The 21,335-nt window shown below is 43.9% G+C and overlaps 1 protein-coding gene across 4 annotated transcripts in view; it reads left to right on the plus strand.

The window, feature by feature from the left end:
- nav3 (neuron navigator 3) overlaps positions 1-21,335 on the plus strand; it is a 370,769-nt gene that overhangs the window by 239,606 nt on the left and 109,828 nt on the right. For all 4 annotated transcript variants that reach the window (XM_084050457.1, XM_084050455.1, XM_084050456.1 and 1 more), the window contains 3 exons: positions 5,001-5,118; positions 5,909-5,961; positions 19,533-19,605. In XM_084050457.1, coding sequence (XP_083906583.1) covers positions 5,001-5,118; positions 5,909-5,961; positions 19,533-19,605 — 244 coding nt within the window. The remainder of the gene's footprint in view (positions 1-5,000; positions 5,119-5,908; positions 5,962-19,532; positions 19,606-21,335) is intronic.

Below are 21,335 nucleotides of genomic sequence, written 5' to 3' on the forward strand. Positions count from 1 at the left end.
TGTGTGTGTGTGTGTGTGTGTGTGTGTGTGTGTGTGTGTGTGTGTGTGTGTGTGTGTGTGTGTGTGTGTGTGTGTGTGTGTGTGTGTGCACGCACGTCTGTTTGTGCATGTGTACCTCTACTACAGTATATGGATGCTCGTATGCCCAGGAACTGTGTATGTACTAGTATGTATGGGGTGATAAGGACACACGTGCGTGTGTGCGTGAGCGCGCGCGTATATGTGTACAGTATGTGTGTGATGCCAGGAGTCTCAGTCTCAGCAGCAGTGTGACATTATTGCTGATGTTGGGTGTAATAGTGCAGGGGAGTGTTGCCTCTGTCTTACTGCGCTGGGCTGTGCTTTACAGAGTCATCCGGATTGAACCTCCGGAGAGAGGAGAGAATAACCAGTCAAGAAAACGAGACAATGACGTATGACTTAATAAACCCAGAGTCCCATCGAAGAGGGCTTGGAATACGGCGAACCAGCAGCAAGATGCAGCGCATGCAGAGACAATGGGGAGGTGAAAGAGGGCAGTGAAAGAGGGCGGTACACGGGCATGCACATTTGTGCACAGACACACATGCAGAAGATCCAGGTTAGATTTGAAAGAACTGCACCTGACCCCCCCCCCCCCCCCCCCCCCCCCCCCCTCCATTCTCCTTGTACTGTAGTCACTTGTCACTGCGGACCTACTGGTTGGTTTGTTGGGGGGGGGTGTAGGTGAGCATGTGTTTCCTCCGATACACGTGAAGTCACAGGAGTGCTAGTCTCATGTAGCCAGACAACTATTCCACAATCTCCAAATGCTATATAGAGTCTGGAACTATACACTTCCTGAAATCCGAGAAGGAGCTGTCTACTGTTCGTCATTTACGTTCACGAAAATATATCTTAAAATGTCTTTACATTTCATTTGTTCATTTCCATTTCTGCTAAGCAGCAAATATATGCTTAGATGATTTTGATTTATGTTCAGATACATTTGCGCAACTGTAAAGACGAAACAGAAGTGGGGAGGAGGCATCACATCCGCTTTATCGCTTTACCATTTTCAGTGCTTCCGTGCTCCAGACTGTATGATGGAAGTATTTGAACATAGTGGGAGGCAACAGTCTATGCTTGCGAGACTGCAGGAGTGCAGACCTTCCCCAGCAGTACATGACGCATGTGGAGGGACACGCTATTCTTCTCAGTTCAGTTCCACATTGAACAGGCACCATCCTGACCAACCTGTAGGAGCCGGTAGTGTAGTGAGAGAGAGTTCGCCCTCCGTGCCCGGCTTCCCTCCTCTGAACTTGGCCAATTGTTCTCTTTTGAACGCCCAACCAAGCCGGATGCACCACGGAGGATTTGAACCCCTAATATCTGCAGTGGTAGGCAGGAACTTTACCCCTGTGCCACCTGGATGCCCTGTGTTGTTTCTTTGGCAATTTTGGATGCTCTAAGGTAGCTGTTTAAGAGTGATACAGCCTTTATAGGCAATAACGATTTGTTAAGCTCTCTAGCAAATGATTCCCCCCCCCAAAAAAAATAAATGCTTAACCTTGGAGGGATGCCCTTGCTGCTAAGCATTTTTTGCCAGTCTTTTATTTCATGGCAGGACACTGTTTAACTTGTAGAACACTCAACCTATTGAAATGATTGATGCATGTCATGATTGTCATGTTACTTTTCCAATCATGTGTGGGGTTGACTTCCCATTAAATATAGATCAGCCTGCAATGGTATTTGCAACTGCTGTACGACAGCAGTGATCCAAAGTGGAACGTTTTTGTAGCCAGAATGTTGGCAGTTTGATCCCCAGGACCGGTAGGACAAAAAAGTGAATGAGCAACATGGCAACATGGTATAAAAAGTACTATACAAATGGCTCAAAGTTTAGACTCTGAAAGTACCAGAAAATCTATATTCTGTAGTATGTTTTTGACTTGTTTTCTGAACTGACCTGATGTGGTAAAAATCCACTCATCTGATATGTCAGGTAGATTAGAAAATCTACCAAAATGTACAACCTCTATTTAATGGTTAAGTGGTTTTGTTGGATCTGTAGGCCTGCAGAAGGTTTCTTCTAAATGGAAAGAGCCGAAGCTCCCTTAACAAAGTAATCCAAACGTTTCCCTCTGGAGGGGAACCAGATGACCAGTCCAATGTAAAATGCAATGAATTTAATTGAATTCTTCCCACTGGACCTCCTGCCGTCCAAGAGGTGGTTGAATTGCTCCCCATCCCCTATTTAACGAGACACACTCCTTCATCCTCTCTCTCTCTCTCTCTCTCTCTCTCTCTCTCTCTCTCTCTCTCTCTCTCTCTCTCTCTCTCTCTCTCTCTCTCTACTCCTTCCACCCCCTCCATGGGTGTCAAGAAAGTGATTGATAAGCCCCACTTTTCCCAGAAACAGTGTTCTGTCTCTCTCCCTCTTTCTCTCAATCTCTTTCTTGCTCCCTCTTCTCCTCTCCCTCTCATATCCCGGCAGCAAGCTTCATTGTCTGTCCCCGCTCCCTTTTTAGGAAGCAGGGGGAGAGGAGACAGTCTCCTGCTACAGAGGTGCATGGAATCAAAGCCCCCCCGGTCCACCTGCTGGTGATAATGCTTGGCCGTCTAATCCCTAATTTATACCATGTCGCTTGCCAAAAGTAGCAGATTTTCAACAGAAAAACATCATACATAAGTATAACTTAGGCTGCACAACTTTCTGAGGCTGCTGTAACTGGAGCTGTCACCGTTCGCCATGTGTGACACGCTCTCTCATTCTCTCTAGATCGGAACTCTGCTGTGCTATTTGTTTACTCGCCCCCTGGTGGAATGCGGTTTCCGTGTGTGTGTGTGTGGTGTGTGTGTGTGTGTGTGTGTGTGTGTGTGTGTGTGTGTGTGTGTGTGTGTGTGTGTGTGTGTGTGTGTGTGTGTGTGTGTGTGTGTGTGTGTGTGTGTGTGTGTGTGTGTGTGTGTGTGTGTGTGTGTGTGTGTGTGTGTGTGTGTCTGTGTGTGTGTGTGTGTTTAAGTCTGTCAGTGTGTGATGATGACGATGCTCCCGTCTCTGGTTTGGTTTTAAGACCTCATCATCATGGAGAAAGTCGTTGACAGAAACCACAACAGATAGACGTTTGGGAAGGCGGTGTCTTTGAAGAGGCAAGCGCCCGCCTCCCAAAAGCAGAGAGAAATGCAACTAATTGGGAGCGGTGTGTGAGGCAGAGGGGGCGCGATGGATAATCACATTATGAGGAATGCTTGGGTTTTTACAAGGGCGTTTTCTGGGAAAGGGCTACCATACTGTAGACTGTCAGACCTGAGAGTCAGGCACAGGCAGACCCTAAGTGTCCTGCAGCCTTGTCATGAACCAAAACCTGAACCAAAGCTCATAACAACCTGCCCACTGCTGTCACATACAGTACAACCTCATTTAGACAAAGCCCCCACATTTTTTAGGGGGTTTTACCATTGAAAATCCTCACATACACACACGCACACACATAGGATGTGTGGAAAGCAGCATTTTCCGGGGTCTGTATGGCTGACACATGCAGATCCCCGCAACTAGATTTTTGTTTTCCCCCAGCATTTCTAATAAAAATCAATCTGCAACGGAAGGGTTTCTCTGTGACCACTTCTGAGAGTCCGTATCACACTCTCAACAACTGGATGTTGCGTAGTGCATTCTCTGGCTGTGTCATCCTTTTAGACCGATTAGTCAGGAACAGAACCCCATAAAACATTATAAAGATCCAGTTGAGGCATCACTGTGACTTGAATATATCTATGCAAGAAGGCCTTCATGTGAAGGGCGTACAAGGATTAAAAACATTGCCTTCCTCAACATGTTGACATTTGTAAATTCTACATGCCCTCAAAACAATTATTTTATACACTGTATAGAACTCTCTGCCCAGACTTCCTACACATTTATAATGGGTTTGGTTATCTTCACATTGATTTTCCCCAACCCACTCTGCAGGGTCCGTTTGAATCCCAGCATGCTCTGTGCACAGTTGTTGCCAAAATTCCCCTGAGCTTTCAGCCAGCTTTCCGACCACCTTAGGGGATTCAGAGGACTGAGCTGAGCCTGAGCCCGAGCCCAAATGCAATTCACAACACTAGAAAAAAAAAACGTGAGCGAGCAGCTGTTAAGATCAGTCACTCATATATACACTCTCACACGTAAAGCAATGGCTGTGATTCAGGCTTTTGAGCGCCGTTGAAAGATGAAGCAGCACTTAAGAGTTTTAGATGACAACGCGAAAGATTAGCTAACGAGCTCTACCTTCCTTAAGGGGTGATATCCTCTGGTGTTCCCGTGGAGCAAGTTCGTAAACCTAGTGGCCTCGTTCAGCAAGCGCCAGGGGCTTTGATATGAAATATCTGTGTTTGTGTTGGAGAGACGTATTGGGAGCCAAGTGTTTGGACAGAGCTTCCCAACAGGCCTTATATGCTGCTTAATATTGAGAGGGGGAGCCGTCCCTCGCTGGGACAGCGACAGAGGAGAGAGGAGGTCTGAGTTTGTTATTCTGTGTGGTCGAGCCCAACGTGGTCCTAAAACAAACTTGAACAGGCAAAGCTAAGAACTCCAACTCCTGTATTCAGATGAGTCAGAGGGTATGATACTGTATCTCACTTTCTCTGCAATCATTAAACCTCTGAACCAACCAATCGTCTGTCTAGAGCCAGACCGAGCCAGGCCAAACAGTAGCCGATGTGTCCTGATTTTCCATATTACTCCAAAAACTTCACGTTACGACCCATTGTGAGCTTGTAGATCTGCTATTTGAAAAATCCAAATATTTTGAAAAACTTTAATTAAAGTTGTCTGAAATTGATTAGAATCGACATTGTTACTTTTTGAAATATTGGTAGTGGGTTGGCTAGGACTCTTCAAAATTGGGACTGGTATCGGACCCAAAAATCTGGCATCTGTCGGACTCTACTCCTGTCTCCCTCTCTCTTTCTCTGAGACGTGTGCTGCTGTTGTGGTGGTATTGTACATTTGTGTGAGCCTTATCCTGTCTCCTCCTCATCCTGTGCAGATCTACACTGACTGGGCGAACCACTACCTGGCCAAGTCAGGCTGCCCTCGACTCATCAAAGACCTGACCCAGGATGTCACCGATGGAGTTCTGCTGGCAGAAATCATCCAGATCATAGGCAAGTACAAATCTGTCTATCTGTCTGTCTATCTAGACTCGTTCTGCCTTCCTGTCTCTGTCTTTCTCCCAGTATTTCTCTCTTGAAACGTTTTTGCTCAGCCGTACACACGGACCACACACTAGCACACTCGCTGCCGTAATACCTTTGTTGTGGGCGCGCTGGAGGGAAATCCTTCATAAACGGAGTCTTAGGCATAAAAGATTATGTTCCTGACATTTACGCCAAATTCACAAATGGCAACAAAAATGTATGGTCCTGACACACAGGGATTGTAAACTATTCAGGCTCCATTAAGGCATGTGTCTCCCATGTGTGCCATTAGCTAGCCCAGTGTGACTTTGTGTTCATTCTCTCTTTCTCTCTCTCTCTCTCTCTCTCTCTCTCTCTCTCTCTCTCTCTCTCTCTCTCTCTCTCTCTCTTTCTCCCTCTCTCTCTCCCTCCTTCTCTCTCTGTCTCTCTCTCTCTGTTGGATCGTCATGAAACTTTAGCCCTGCTCTCTTAAACAGACAATACAGCCAAGCTGGCCAGTCAGTAATTCTCTGGCAGCAGCTGACGAATTAGGCAGGCGTGGAAGGTTTCTTCCCAAACTGCTCCTCTATTAGTTTAATGTTTATGTTAGTTTAAGGGCAGAGAGGCCATTCTTATTCACACATACACGCGCGCGCGCACCTTCGTGAAGCTCAGCAGAGGTCGCTCGCAGAATTAGAACACCTGGATTTGAGAGGTCACTGGGACAGTAGCAGAGAATTTTAATAAATCATTGCATTTTTATGTTCTTTTTCTCCAGCAAATGAAAAAGTGGAGGATATCAATGGCAGTCCCAGGAGTCAATCACAAATGGTGAGTCTATTTCAATGTTTTTGTTGTAAACTTTGTCAATTGCAAAAAAGCAATTGTCCTTCTACTGTACTTGCACCAACTTTTCAAACTCCTGCCATGACCGCTAATTAGACTGTGGATAGATTTAAATTATTAATGAGTTTTTTTGTTTAATTAGAGAGCATCATTACACAAAAAGTGAATTACACTTTGAGTGTGATCAGAGCACTGCTTTACAGTATAGGCCCATCAGGAAGCGTATATGCATAACACAGCTCTGAATGAAAATTGAAAAGAAAATAGTGTACATGTAATTGTATATAAGAATTATTCCATATGAACAAACCCTTGGTCATTACTGTCATACAACTGAGGGATGCTGGCAGGGTCCTGCTTTCCTGTTTTAACGAGATGACGGCCTGTATAACCACTGATTGTCGTCACTATGAGATAATTGCCCCTTACTTTAACTAGGCTTGACTAAGTGTTTATACAGTGTTGGTCTACCTTGGCATCCACTCTCCTGTCATTAAAAGTGACTAAAGCCGTTTAGCCGTTTTAGCACACTTGCTTAGTAGGCACTGTGGGTGAGGAAGGGGCGTCCATTTAGCCCTTATGTCTGTTTTGTGTGTGTGTGTGTGTGTGTGTGTGTGTGTGTGTGTGTGTGTGTGTGTGTGTGTGTGTGTGTGTGTGTGTGTGTGTGTGTGTGTGTGTGTGTGTGTGTGTGTGTGTGTGTGGGGGGGGGGGGTGAGTTTATGTTTGTGGCCAGCGGTGGTTGAGTTGGGTTCATGGTGACACACTGGTCACTAAGGACTCGCTACTACAGCACCACAAGCATGCAGCTCCATATGCCAGAGCTGAATCTGTGTGTGCACTGCATGCAAGTGTACATACGTGTGTGTGTGTGTGTGTGTGTGTGTGTGTGTGTGTGTGTGTGTGTGTGTGTGTGTGTGTGTGTGTGTGTGTGTGTGTGTGTGTGTGTGTGTGTGTGTGTGTGTGTGTGTGTGTGTGTGCATTTCTGTGTTAGTTAGGTCTTTGTCTCAGCTATTTACAAAGCCCATTGATCCACCACCTGCTCTGGCCACAGAGGCCGTGCCAGCCCCCTAGCTTGGGAAACTTGACTTGGGTGGGTGGGTGGAGGAGGGTTGCGGCTGGGGAATGAGTGCAACATGTTACACAGGCAGATACACATTAACTGTACACACATATCGTCGCTGTCGGGCGGAATCCTTGTATGTCCAAAACCGATACTTTTCAGGAAATGGAAAAATAAATTACACGTTTTCCAATGGATTCCAGTGGAGTTATTATTTAGTCACAAGCTCTTGTTAATACTTTTCATTGGTTAAATATTTATAAACCCCACAGACAGATTGAACCCCTTTGAACCTGGTGTCCCTATTTTGTCATGACATTGTAGGCGAAAAATTCCCCAAAACTTCCAAGATGTAAAAAAAAGAATTGCAAAATAGTGATCTACAATCTCACAACTTGCAGCATCATGGCACTTTGTGAGCTTGTAGATCGGATATTTCTACTACTTTTGCGTGACACTGTCACATAACAAAGTATAAAATAGGGCTTTCATTTATGAAAAATACATAATGAGAAGGAAATATGGAGATACAAGGTTTCTGCCTGACAGTGATTATTATGGACAAACGCACACATGGTTTCCTGTAGAACTCTTTCAAGTCAAACGGACCTACAGTACTGTGAATCCCAGATCCAAGAGGATTGTGGGTAATTCCAGCAACAGGTAGCACCATAGCAAGACTTGAGGGGCATATAATTTCCTTGATTACAATTTTTGAGCACGCACCTTGTGTGTATTTGACATTGTTGTTGTGTTCTCTTTCTCTCTACTATATTTTCTAAACGCTAATCGTTGCAGCTGGTCCAGGAAATAATTTCTAATTGAATGTATAATTAACAATTAATAATAACAAAAAAATGTTGTTTAAATTAAGTTTAAATTGAAGTTGGAGAGAATATTGTTTAAAACGATGATGAGCTGGAAACCATGGTATTGCTATTATGTGGATTATATAGTCGGTATGAGGACGTGAGGCCTGTACAATTACTTTGTAATGATACTGTGCCCAGTGTGAGAATATTCAGTTATGTACAGTAAGCAATAATGCACAACAAGGAGACAATATTGGACAGTAGCACATCGAGACACAAAACAAACTGGAGAGTCTGTTATTTTCCTATAGTACAGTATGGGGACACCTCGTTGAGCATTTTCACTCTTATACAGTACAGTACCATGGCCTTATGCTCAAGTCTGTTTATGTTATTTTTATAATTGAGATTATAAGATAACCTGATGAAGGTCTACTAATAGACCGAAACATTGTTATTGTGTGCAGTAGTTTTTTCTTTCAGTACTTTGGGGCCCTCGTTTGGTCTTCTCCTACGCACCTGTCGCCTTTGTAGGTGTGCAAAAGACTTGCTTTTTACTTTTATAATTGAGAAAAAAAACAAAAGATCTAAGTTAACCACTTTGTAGTCCAAGGAAGAGATGCTATAGTTTGTTTACTGCTCTTGTTATGGTTACATGCGGTTTTAATTTAATATCACAAGCACTGATTTAGAACAGTGATTAAACTGAAAGAAACTAAATTGGAGTTGTCCAGATATTAACAGACACCTGCCAGCCAATCTGAAACCAGTATTATTTTCCATGGCCATGGTTTAATCAATTATGAATATGACCTGGTGTAATTATTGCAAATTGCGGATTTGGCGATTCCCTCTCCTGAACTGATATGTGAAGAAAAAGAAGTGAACATAAATTTACTAAATGCTGACATACATTATTGCGTGCCCAGTTCGCATCCACTTACAATTAATGTACAGTAGCCAATTTCACTTTGGCAAAGCTAAGAGTTCATTTATGTGGTCTGGTCCATTGAAGCTCTTTGGACATTTACCAACGCTGAGAGGACGAAGCCAAACCCAATAGTGGGTGTAAGTATAGGAGCAGACCTCTCTCAAACACCAGTCTGCAGGCATGATAAATGCTCTCTCTGTCTTTCTTTATTTCTATCTATCTATCTCTCTCTCTCTCTCTCTCTCTCTCTAGCCTTCTTTGTCTCTGTCTCTATCACTCTGTCTCTGTTTCTCTGTCTCTGTTTCTCTGTCTCTTCTCTGTTGTCTCTATATCTCTCTGTTTCTGTCTCTCTCCATGTCTCTGTCGATCCCTGTCTCTCTCTATCACTCTCTCAGTATCTTTATATCACTCACTCTCTCCTGTCTCTCTCTTTCACTGTCACTGTCTCTGTCCCTGTCTCTCTCTACCTCTATCTCTCACTATCTCTCTCCCTGTCTCTCCATCACTCTCTCTCTCCGTCTGTCTCTAATGCTAATCTCATCTATCCTAAGTATAATGTTGCTGTTCATAGGTTCATATAGGTTCGGCATTTGTAGTGCGCCCCCCATCCAGTTATCACACTGGCCCGGGGCGCAGTCCAGTGAAAGAGAACATTTTAAAAACAAAGGACAAGACAAAGAAGACTTGACTGGGACAACAAGAACTCAGTCACACTGTCAGTCTGTCACAACAGGAGGGAGTAGAAACTAAACACACACAAAACAGCAAGTGAACCTATAGAGCGTCGCAGTTCCCGCCCACTTCCTGGTGCCGGAAGAAAATACTCAATGCATTTTCCCCATTGACTTTTACAAAAATATTTATATAAATGAATTTAAGCCTAGAATCAAGCTATCCAGGATAGCGGTGAATCATGACCATAAAACGTTTGATTCTGTGAAAAAACGTTTTTGAAAACGGCAAAACAAAGGGTATTTATTAAATATAGTTTATCATATCATTAAATATAAAATAAAATAAAATCACAGAAAAAAAGGTTTTATGGTCATGATTCACCGCTATCCTGGATAGCTTGATTCTAGGCTTAAATTGATTGATATAAATATTTTTGGAAAAGTCAATGGGAAAAATGCATCGAGTATTTACTTCCGGCACCAGGAAGTGGCGGAACTGCGATGCTCTATAGGAGTCCGGTGCAGACAGAGTGGTAGCTGACCTGAGAGCAGGGACCATCACATTCACAGGGACCACAGGGACCATCACCTCTGAGAGTTACAGTGCTCGCAACGAGAAAACAAAAAAAGCTGAAATTCTTCACATACACGCTCTGGCATTCCCAGTGGTCAGCTCTCGGAATTCTGAACATGCCACTCTGCCCAACTGGGGGCTGCGGCGGGGGATGGTTTGGTTGGTTTTTAGGATCTAATGATCTAATGATTGCTGGGAATTTTGTTCTTGGGATTGGGAATGGGGGGCTGTAGAACCGCATGCTCGACCACATATATGGCCCTTGAAGGGAATCATCCACAACCACTCATCAAATGATGATGATGATGATGATGATGATGATGAGAACAAGAGAAGAAAGGAGCGACATGCAAAAGAGGGGGAAGATGTGACGGGTAGTGCTGGGTGATAAGGGCAAATTCAAACTTCACAATATTGTGAATAAAAAAATTGTGAAAATAGCAGTAAGTCGCCTTGTGATGTGTTGTGTACTTGTAGATCTGCTATTTTAACTGTCTCTGAATATTTTGGAGAAAGTAGGCTATATATATTTAAAGTGATTAAAGACATCAGGCCACAGCTCCAGGTTTTATTTATTTGATCCATCTCGCTCACCTCGCGGCGTGCTCGGCGAACCTTCTCCCATGTTAGAGCTAATGCCTTCCGACAGAGCGGCACTTCGCAATTGTACGGACATCCACGGGAATTAGATATGCGCCGAGGGCTTTTGAACGGCAGGAGGATTCTCTCCCCTTTAAGACGTTTCTTAGAAGAACAAGAATCGTGCTCAAACATGGAATGGCATGCGAGACGATCGGTAGGAAAGGGCCCATTCAGCAGAAACACACTAAATGCTCACATCACTAATCTCGCTCATTATAGACAAGACATCGTTAGCAGACCGCCGAGAGCGTCCCGGGAATACAGATGACTGTGCTCTTTTCTGTGTGTGTGTGTGTGTGTGTGTGTGTGTGTGTGTGTGTGTGTGTGTGTGTGTGTTTTCTTAATGTCCTACAAAATACAGCCAAAATACAGGATAGTTTTAAGTATACACAAACAAACAAACAAGCAAACGATTACTTGTGGAACTATTCTCTGAAGAGAGTGCTGAAACAGCCGGTGGAAAAAGTCCAATATGCAGCTTTAAAGTTTTAATCCGCTCAGAATTGCACATCGTCGCAGCAATATCATGAAAAAAAAAACAGCCATAAAAACTTTTGGAGAAAAGACGATTATAGTGGTCATTATTTGCAATTGAATTGTAATCATTGTTATTATCCAATTATTTGGATGAATTACGTCAGAAAGAAAAATTCAGCAACTAAAATGAAACATTATTAGACCATAAAAAACAGATCAAATAGGAATACGCAAATGAAATATTTAGTTGCTGTAACACCCAGCCCTTCCTTCCTACACAGTAAAATCCTCAGTGACCATTCGTAACTCTGAGAGGGTAACATTTGTACACTCTCAGAGTTAAATGAACACTGAGGATTTTACGGCGTATAGGTCTATGTGTGGTGCTCTGCATGGGAGGCCAAATTGAGTGTAATGTTCGTTAGAGCCCGTAAAGCTATCATCTGCCTTCCATCTGTTGGCAGCTTGCAGACTGGCCAGATGAGACGGGATGCAGCCGGAGCCTGAGCTCCGCATCGTCCCCGCTGGCCTGGGACTTCGTCACCGGCACGGCTCGGTGTTATTAACAAACTCAGATTGATCATGTTTCTGGTAGCCGCTGGCACCAGATACCTTTTTGGCCATAAGGCCCTACCGACATCCGGGCCGTCAGGCATCAGCAGCTTCACCTGTAATGAGGACCAGTTGGTGTTTAAATTCACTGACCAAATGCAGTAAAAGGCAGTGGTTCCTAAAACGTTTTCATGTCAAGGACCCCTAAATTGATATGTACTTGGTTGCGGCTCCTCATTTGAAAAGTCTTTGTGCCAGAGACCCCCACAAGACTACATCATTCTACAACTGTCTACACTGTAGGTGGAGAGAGTGAAACCTATGATCTGAATAGTCCTTCTTATAAATTATGGACTACCTGCTTCTATCCATTGAAATGATAGTGAAATGAACTACATGCCCTATTGTGGGCATGTCAAATGTGCAAGAATGTCATAAGTATCATTTTGCAACCCCCCACACGGACCCCATTTTGAGAACCACTGGTACAGGGCACTTGTGATGCACTAAACCGTCCTGCATCCTGATGTCATTATAATAATATTATACATTAACATGCCTGGTGATTAAATATGACTGGGCTCTAGTCACCAGAAACAGATAGCCTGTTTGGAAAGTCTAAATATTATTTAGTTCATGGCTTAGTTAAGTAAGGTCGTCCTCTTATCTTGCCTGCCGTTGCGTGAATCCCGTCGTACAGACTGGTATTTCTTTGCTCTGCCTTAGCAAAAACAGCACTAAATAACATGCAATTAGTATATTTAAGTAAGGTTGTGCTGTGACCTGAAATACTAGGAATAAATGAATCATTGCCTGCACTTAGACTCACAGGCAACATGTGACATTCATAGCTGTCATTATTAGTTGGTATTTAATCCGATTAGTTGATCAAATGTGAAGGACTTGAAGTTAGAAAAGGGGGAAAAAAATATTTTCTGGTCCCCCGTGGAGGGGTTAATTAACTTTACTGCTTCACCCTGCAGACGGCTGCTCAGGTGGCTCTGATGAGCACACAGGGGGAGCTGTTCAGGGGTTAAGTGCCTTGCTCATGGACACTTCCACATGTACTGTAGACTGATCAAGCTCACGGTTTAACCACCAACCCTTTCGATTCCCAGATGGCCTCTCCACTCAGGCCGCTCCCCTTGCTGCTACGGAAGTACTAAATCAGTTTGCTAGCTTTTGGGTCCCACATTTTGCTGAACCTGTGGATTCCTCTAACTGTTGTGTGGATGGAATCCAAGATCCTTCCTCTGCACGGTCCAAGATGCATCTTTTGGCAGTAGCGTCCACCCATTCACATGCTAACATTTAGCAGGCCCCTTTCAGAAGCACAGGGGTAACACCAAAGACCTACAGTTGTTATGCTCTCAGTTGTCCCTCAATTGGACACTTTTTAATCGCTCATTATAATCTAAGGGTCTCAGCAGCTGCCCCGTTAAGTGCTGAAAAGAGATCTGACTTGTTAAGAGCTCACGGCAGAAGGTCTGCTATACCTTTGATCTGGTTCCCTACTGTACCTTCAGCTGTGTTGCTGTGAAGACCAGCAGCTGTAACATCTCCTTCACTATCAGGGAGACACGCACACACACACACACACACACACACACACACACACACACACACACACACACACACACACACACACACACACACACACACACACACACACACACACACACACCAGTCCAGTATACAGTACTTAATTCCTCCTATCCCTACACAGTAAAATCCTAAGGGTTAATTTAACTACCGGTAGGCTATGAGAGTGTACAAATGTAACCAAAAAGGACCCCGTTATATTTGTACACACTCACATGAATAAATTAACACTTCTCATGGTTAACTCTTAAATCATCATTTCAAAGTAACTCCCAGGTTTTTACTGTGTAGAACAGCTTGAAAATGAAGTGAACAGATCAGGTATTCTTCATGGTGACGTCTCTGCTAGAGAAAGACGTGAAGGTATTTCTCACCTCGCATCAGTGTCGGTCACCAGGTTATGTACACAGAGTCAAACACTTGCCCTCTGACCTCCCGGGAGGCTACTGACAGCGAAGGGATCATAGCCTGTCAGCGCCATCTATAATGTTAGTAATATTTACAAATGCCTGACAGTCTGTGTGTGTGTGAGAGAGAGGGGGGAAGACCAGAAACAAACAGAGAGCAGTATAGAGTACTCATTAGGTCCATTATTGTTTTTTAAAATAGATAATTATAGGGACTGTCACCTAAATCAATATTGCATAAAAATGAATCGACCGATAGCAGCTAAGAGGAACTTTTCTTGCTTTGGATTTCATCACGATGAGAGTTGAGATAAACAATCCCCTCAGATTTTTAAGTGGAAGCTGAAAAGTCCCTCCGGCGTATCGGCTTCCCTGCCCTTTTTGATCCATTTTGAATCACGGCTGCTCAGCCGACCCTCTGCTTTGGAGAGTGATGGGTCTGGTTCTGACTGAGTGATGGCTGGGACAGAGAATCAATAGGCTGGTTCACATGGAACGGATGGAGGGCAAGTGTCAGACTGGCCGTCTGCAATACTGAGGGGAAAAAGAATCCTTAATGGGAAATTATGTTTGGTAGGAAGGAGGGATGATTGGATGACCAAAAATATGGATGTGAAAATTGGGTCCCTTCACAGCTGAGTGAAGGGACTGAATGCAGACTCATCCCTCACCTTGACTGTTAAGCCTGAATTACACAGGAGCTGTACGACTGTGTCCCGCCAAAAATATAGACAATGTACAACTTCCCCTGTGCGACGTACTAAGTAAGAAGTAAGTAAGTGGGTCGCAGAGGCTTATTGTCGGTATCAAGCAGAGCGCGGGAGTCTATCCCCGTTTCGCAATGTGCTAGACCCCTGGGAGATGGATTGCTGAGGTGGAGCGCAACACCTACCATCAGCTCCCAGTACTTACCGCATGACTTGCCACACTCAAGCTGCGCTACTCATACGCTGAGTTGGCGGTGCCCGGGATTGAACCCATGACCTTATGGTCGAAGGCAAGTGCTCTACCCAGACATATGCGGTGCAGAAATTAACCACTTTAACCCTGGGGTCCCTATTTTGATCATGTCATTGGTCAGAATTCCTGCCCCCCCCCCCAAAAATAAATAAATAGATAATAATAATGATAATAATAATAATAATAATACAACAAATAATAATAATGAAATAGCAGATCTACAAGCCCACAACACAATTTGCTATTATCAATTTTTGAAAGTAGTTTCTGCCTAGCATTACCGGTTGTGGGGGAAAACAAAAAATAAACAGCCTTTGGTCATTTGTTATTTATCAGGACCAAACAACAATCCTAGCCACCCTTCCTTGAAACCCATCTACAAATGCTTGGCTGCTGTTGCACAGAATACGTGTTTTGTCTATGTATACTGTATAAATGTTTGGAGTTCAAAGCAGCTCAGCTCAACTACAGTGATTAAAATACAATCAAGCAGTAGAAGGCATCCCAGTAATGTGTCTAAATGATGGGCTTGCTCATTAACTTTTAAGTGCCCAGAGGAACTAATTAACTAAACTAATTCATATGAGTGTCAGCTAGCATTAATAACACTATTTATAAAGCACTTATCGAGAGTAGGTTACCAGAGTGCTTTACTGAAAACTGAAAAATTAAAATGAAATCATCAACACGATAACATAAAGTGCAGTAAAACATTAAAGAGGTGGTGCCATGGTTTTGCACTTTTTCGGTTTTTCATGTGTATGAGGTTGATAGAACTTCATTAAGCCCCCTGGTGGTGTTTTTATGGTGTTTTATGTCTTATTTGACTATTTTGAGTTTCTACCTGGAGGCTGAAACCTTGAGGGTCAAACTGGAGGCGTGTCCACATAAAAACATAATTTTAACCATTTCTGTACAGTTTTTTGAAAAAAATCCTCCTCCTAGTATAACCATAATACCTGATGATTATGTTTTAGGGGGGGGGGGGGGGGGAATCACTGAAAATCACGGCACCCCGTCTTTAAGAGAATCAAACAATAAAATTATGGAAAGGCCTTTGGATACAATTAAATCGATTAAGTTCTATTTAAAACATTTATCTACTTTTAGCTGTTTTTGAATTAAAATAAATAAAGGATTTCTCACCTTAAATGACATGCCCAAAATAGGAACAGATTGAATGTGTTAAAAGAAGACATTGATTGGGCAAGCCTAACGTCCTCAGGCAGGTCGTTCCTGAGTCGATCAGTCTCGACTCAAGAACATCCCACAGGTTCCTGTCTGAGGAACTCAGGCTGTGCATTAAATCCACTCTGGTGCACTGCGAAGTGATTATTAGTAAACATTGGACTCATTACCACACTTATTCCCAGTGGGGCAGCAGGCCAATTGCAGAGACGCTTCTGTAATTAAGGTCACAGGTTTGTAACGCACCACAGCCTGTGGTGACAATTGGTGGTTTCTGTAAAAAAAAACTGTGACATTTGTGGTGCCCCCCTGGAAATGAAATCACTTTGGGCTTTTGTTTAGAGGCCTCTTTATGTTTAATTCAAAATTGGCCAATTTGACCAATTTGAAAAATGTGGGGTAGAGGTTCTTCCTTGGCCTTTCTGGGATTGTGTGTGCAAAGTTTCATGTCAATTGGTCCGGCACTGTCCGAGATTACTGTAGCTGCTCTCAGTCAGACAGACAGACAGATACACAGACGGACATGGGTGAAAACATAATCCCCGGCCCTGGCCGTTCTAGCCTGGCTCGGATAACTATTGAGTTATGATAATTCGCCACAAAGTAGTTTGGAAGGTGGATGTTTTCACCATGTAGGAAATGAGACGTCAGTCCATTTGTGCTTGACAGTTCCATCTGAGGGACAAGACTTCCCATTCCAAGTTACTTGATCCCTTCGGACCAGTCCTGAAGGGCCTCAACACACATGAGGCAGGGAGGAACATGAGTAAATGACTGCTGCAACAGTCTGTGTCATGGACAAACCACTTGTGTTTTTTTTGTAAATATAATACAGCTTAATTCGCATTTTGTAAATGGAATTGAGTTTAATTTATGATGATTATAACTAAAAAGAGACAACTTGGCTTTGTCAGTGATGCCTGGGCTTTTTTCTCCAGTTGTTTTCTCCCATGTTCCTCTCTTTTCTTTTTTTTCTGTCTTAAGTGCTTCACAATTCGGTAAAGCGAATCTCGTCAAAATGTCACTTCCCAAATTGCTTTTAATGACTTTTCTGGAGCTGTGTGATGCATACTTGTGCGTCGGAAAAACAAACGACACAAGTTCCTCGAGAAGCTGTTAGAGGAACCCACGAAGCCAAACCGCCCACCAAAATAGCAGTCCAACACATCCACAGCTCTGGATGAGGATCATTACTGCCTCCAGCATCATCAACTCCTTCAATCATCATTTCGCTTGTTTACATCATATGAGCCTAAAGCCTAGATTAAAAACAAACATCGGCTTGATCTGAAAACCCCCAAAAACCTCTGATCTGCATGTTATTCCAGAGTATGGTTTTTATCAGCAATTTAATATTTCTTGGCCGCCATCCTTTCCAAAGAATTAAACAATATGAGAGTTGGAGATCTTACTCCAACTAAAGAGATTTGCTGTCTGTTTACCAGCCGACTCCTTTGTCTATGTTATCCATTTGCCTTTCACGTATGCACATTTGCGTGGACATGCACACGCACACGCACACACACACACACACACACACGCGCGCGCACGCACACGCACACACACCCTGCCTGCGGAACAGATGCGCAGAGCCCTGTAGAGGCACTCCAAGTTATTTGAAGCAGTACATATTTGAAAAGCAGCCACCATAGAACATAATTGAGACATCTCTGCGTAATGGCGGGCGATGCCATGCATACCCTGTTGATTACGTATCATCTGCGTTTGTCCGTTGCCTTATTTTCATATCGGGCTCATGCACAGATCTTTTTGTTTGCGTCATCTTCCTCCGCTGCCAACGCAGCCCTCATCAGCCTCACATTCAGTTTAATTGCGAGCGGGCCCATCTTGGACTGTGCTTAACACATGTATCTCCGCTAACAAACTTTGAATAAGAGTGTGTGGGATAGTTAAATAGATAGTGCCCGGGCAGGCGGGCAGGTTGGCACACATGTGTCCGTCTGTGCATACAGTTACTGTACTGTACGTGGGTAGAGGAGAGGGGCCCACATGTGAGGACTCTCCATCGACGCTGGGTGTTCTTGTGTATGTTCCTCCTCCGGGTGTTGTGTTAGGCAGATGATGTCTGGTCCCTGGTGGTTTTGAGCGAGACCCCTGTTAATACAGTCCGTGTAAACATCCATCTATCTCTCTCCAGCCCTGCCTTCAGCGAGTGCAGCTAGGTCTGGCTACTGCTGTGACGGGAGGTTAGGGTGGGGACAAAGGCCTGGAGATTGATGCAAGGACAGGGCCTTGGATCTGGGTATGAGAGGCATGAAAGGAGGCTGGGGATGATCCGCAAAGGTTTAACCACTTAAACCATATACTTTGTTGTCCGGAGTCCCCCAGGGCTCTATTAGGCCCCTCACTGTTTTCACTCAAAATATTTTTGCTGAATGTTCGCCCCAGAATAGGGACGCTAGGGTTCATGTGGTTAATGGGTTGTATTTTGAGCACCGTGTTTACAGTATGTCACTCAAGCTACTCCTAGAAGAGTTGGAGGCAAATATGTAAAGATAATAGAAATATGTATTACAGGCGAGGGTCTCATGTACTGTAAGAGCCTCTGGGATGCACTTAGGCCTGCAGTATAGAGTATAAGTAAGTGTTCTGTGAAAGTTGTCTTTCACTGAAAAACTTGACAGTTACCCTGACTATGTATTTACTTTTACATACAACAGCCTCTGCACACAAGATTATAAAATGTTGAACTTTGTAATGCTTGCAGGCATTAAAAAAGAGACCGGTATTATCAAGATGGTTGTACTCAGCAAGTGCCCAGCTGGCCTGTATGTAACTGTTGAGATGGCTCATTATCCTGTCTCTATGAGGTCCTCCTCAGGCTAATGGAGGCGGTAGAGAGACCAGCACACAGACAGAGAGAGAGAGAGAGAGAGAGAGAGGGAGTGGTAGAGAGCGTTAGAGGGAGTGTGCGTCGTAGTGAGTTGTAGCTCATAAATCATCATTGCTACTGTACAGTACGCCTGTCTGACGTGCCCAGCCCGCCCTCACGGGCCCTTAGCACAATAACACTGCAGTAGAGCCCCCCGACCTTTCACCTCCTTCATAAAAGACCTTCTCAAGAACCTCAGCGGTCGGCCGCCACGCAAATGGAGCCACGTGTTTGCTGCTCCAGAGGAATGTCCAAACCCCCTTAGTCTGCAGTTGTCAAGCTGAGTTGAATTCCTTCTTCTTCTTTTTTCTCCTTTTTTTGGGGTGGGAGGGGCCTACTGTTGTTGACTGTAGTCATTTTATACTCAGAGGTGCTTTGTGTTGCAATTGGCCTCAAGTGGTACACAGCCCATCTCCTGTCCTCTTTTATTTGTGTATATGCGTGCATGCGACGTGCGTGCTTGCACATATGTGTACTGAATATTTCTGCATTAATGTGTATTTAAATTACTCTGGATGCGTATATTCGTGCGCATGAGTGTGTGTGCGTGCGTGTGTGTGTGGCATGCCAAAGCAGAATAAATGACTGGCTTAGTAGGTGGGGACACACTGTGGTCAGTATGTCAGCCGGACGAGGCCGTCTCCTTGGGTCAAGCGAGGGTCGGCAATCACCACACAATGCCCTGCTTTATGGGCAATACGTCCATCGTCCCCGTCCTCCTCTCATTCCCTCCGCTCATCCCCTGTGCTGACTGTCCGTCTTCTGCTTGTCCTTTCGTCCACAGATCGAGAATGTGGACGCCTGCCTCAGTTTCCTGGACGCCAGAGGAGTAAACGTACAAGGGCTCTCCGCAGAAGGTAAGAGGAACAACGCGTGGTCCAACTCAAGACTCTGGCGGGTGGTTAGTTTGATTGCAACAGCAAAAGGCAGGATTATAAAATACTGAGTGTTAAGGGGAAACCTCACTGATTTTAAAGATGAGTACATTCCATACACCTTTGACTCATCTTTTTGCGACATCAACATTTTGAGGAGAAATACACAGGGGACCCTCAAATATATAGATATATATTTGGTTGTGGACCCCATCTGAAAAGATTTAGTGAAAGGGACCCCATACATGGTTTGTGTTGTTGAAATGTTTCATAAAGAAAAGATCCACAAGCTCACAACGTATATTTTCAAGCTTGTAGATCGACTTTTTTCAAATAGTAGATGTATTATAGGTTTACAGCTGTTAATTTGGATGATTTTTGATGCTATATTAACTTATTTTGCTGCATGGGAACCCCTTGGAATCCTCTCAAGGACCCCTGGGGGTCCCCATACCCCACTTTGCGTATCATTGCTGTAGTAGATGATGTTATTGGCTCTAACAGCTGTCAACTTGTAGGCCCGCCGTCATTTAGTGTCTGTGCATACAATATCATCACAGGCTCCCTGCTGCTTCGGCTCCCCTTTAAACCTCAAGGAGGTCGGTGCGCCCTTGACCTCGACGGCAGCAGAAATAGCGTGGCAGCCTGACACACTGACCCACCGCTCTAAATTCCACGCACCCCTCTGACTCTAAAAACAGCAAAGTGACTCTCTAGGCCTGGTATTTAATGAGGGGTTGGAGGGTGGGATAGGGGGTCTGTAAATATACACAGGCTCTTGGGTTACCCTGTCCAACCCATCCCAGTTCTTCCCACAATGTACTTGGCCATGGGCCCCCATTTGAAAAGATTTTGTGCCAGGGACCCCGATAAGAAAATAATTGTTAACATTTAAAAAAAATAGCTCATCTACAAATTCACAACGCGCATGAGGTTGTAAATTGGCCGAAAGATTTCATTGGGCATAAATTGGTATTTCATTTTAAAACACTTCTGGGGTCATTTTAACATTGACTTAGACTTTGGTGTGCACCTCATATAGTTTTTAAGTTTCTTGATTCAATGTTTAGATAATTCATATTCATTTGATAAGACATGCTCCCTTTTTAAGCCAAACTCAACTTCAAACTCCATGTTAACATGTTAGATTCATTGAAGACACATGTCTCTGGTTCTGGTGACTGCTATTGTTCTTCTATTGCATAAGGAGATCTACATTTTTCAATATGTCTATGTTTTACTTTTGTTTTTATGTTTGTATAAAAAGTTAAATACCCCTTTAAGTGTGTGAACCCCCCCAAGGATCCCTCGGGGTCCCGGACTCCTTTTTGAGAACCAGTGCTTTACAGGACACCGTCGTCCGCTTTGAGCCAATGCATGCATGTGCGCTCGCGTGGGCACATGTTGAATTAGATGGACAAGTTTCCCTCCCATAAACTATGAGGCGCGTGTCTAATTGAATCAGCCCTGGACTTCAAGAGACTCTGCAGGCTGGCATATGCATGGCGGTTTGTTGTTGTTTTACGAGGCATGAAAGAGATGAAAAAAACGGGGTGTTTGATGTGTATGGAGTGTGTAGGTTTTTTTTGTCTCTTTCCGAGAAAACATACTTATTCTAATAATTTCTCTGCAAGTCCCCTCAAAGGGCATCTGTCTAGTGGGCACTTGTAAACCGAAGTCCCGGAAACACTGGTGTTGAAGAGCGATTACAT

The sequence above is a fragment of the Gymnoscopelus microlampas genome (genome assembly GCF_963454915.1).
Source record: "Gymnoscopelus microlampas genome assembly, chromosome: 23".
Lineage (NCBI taxonomy): Eukaryota > Metazoa > Chordata > Actinopteri > Myctophiformes > Myctophidae > Gymnoscopelus > Gymnoscopelus microlampas.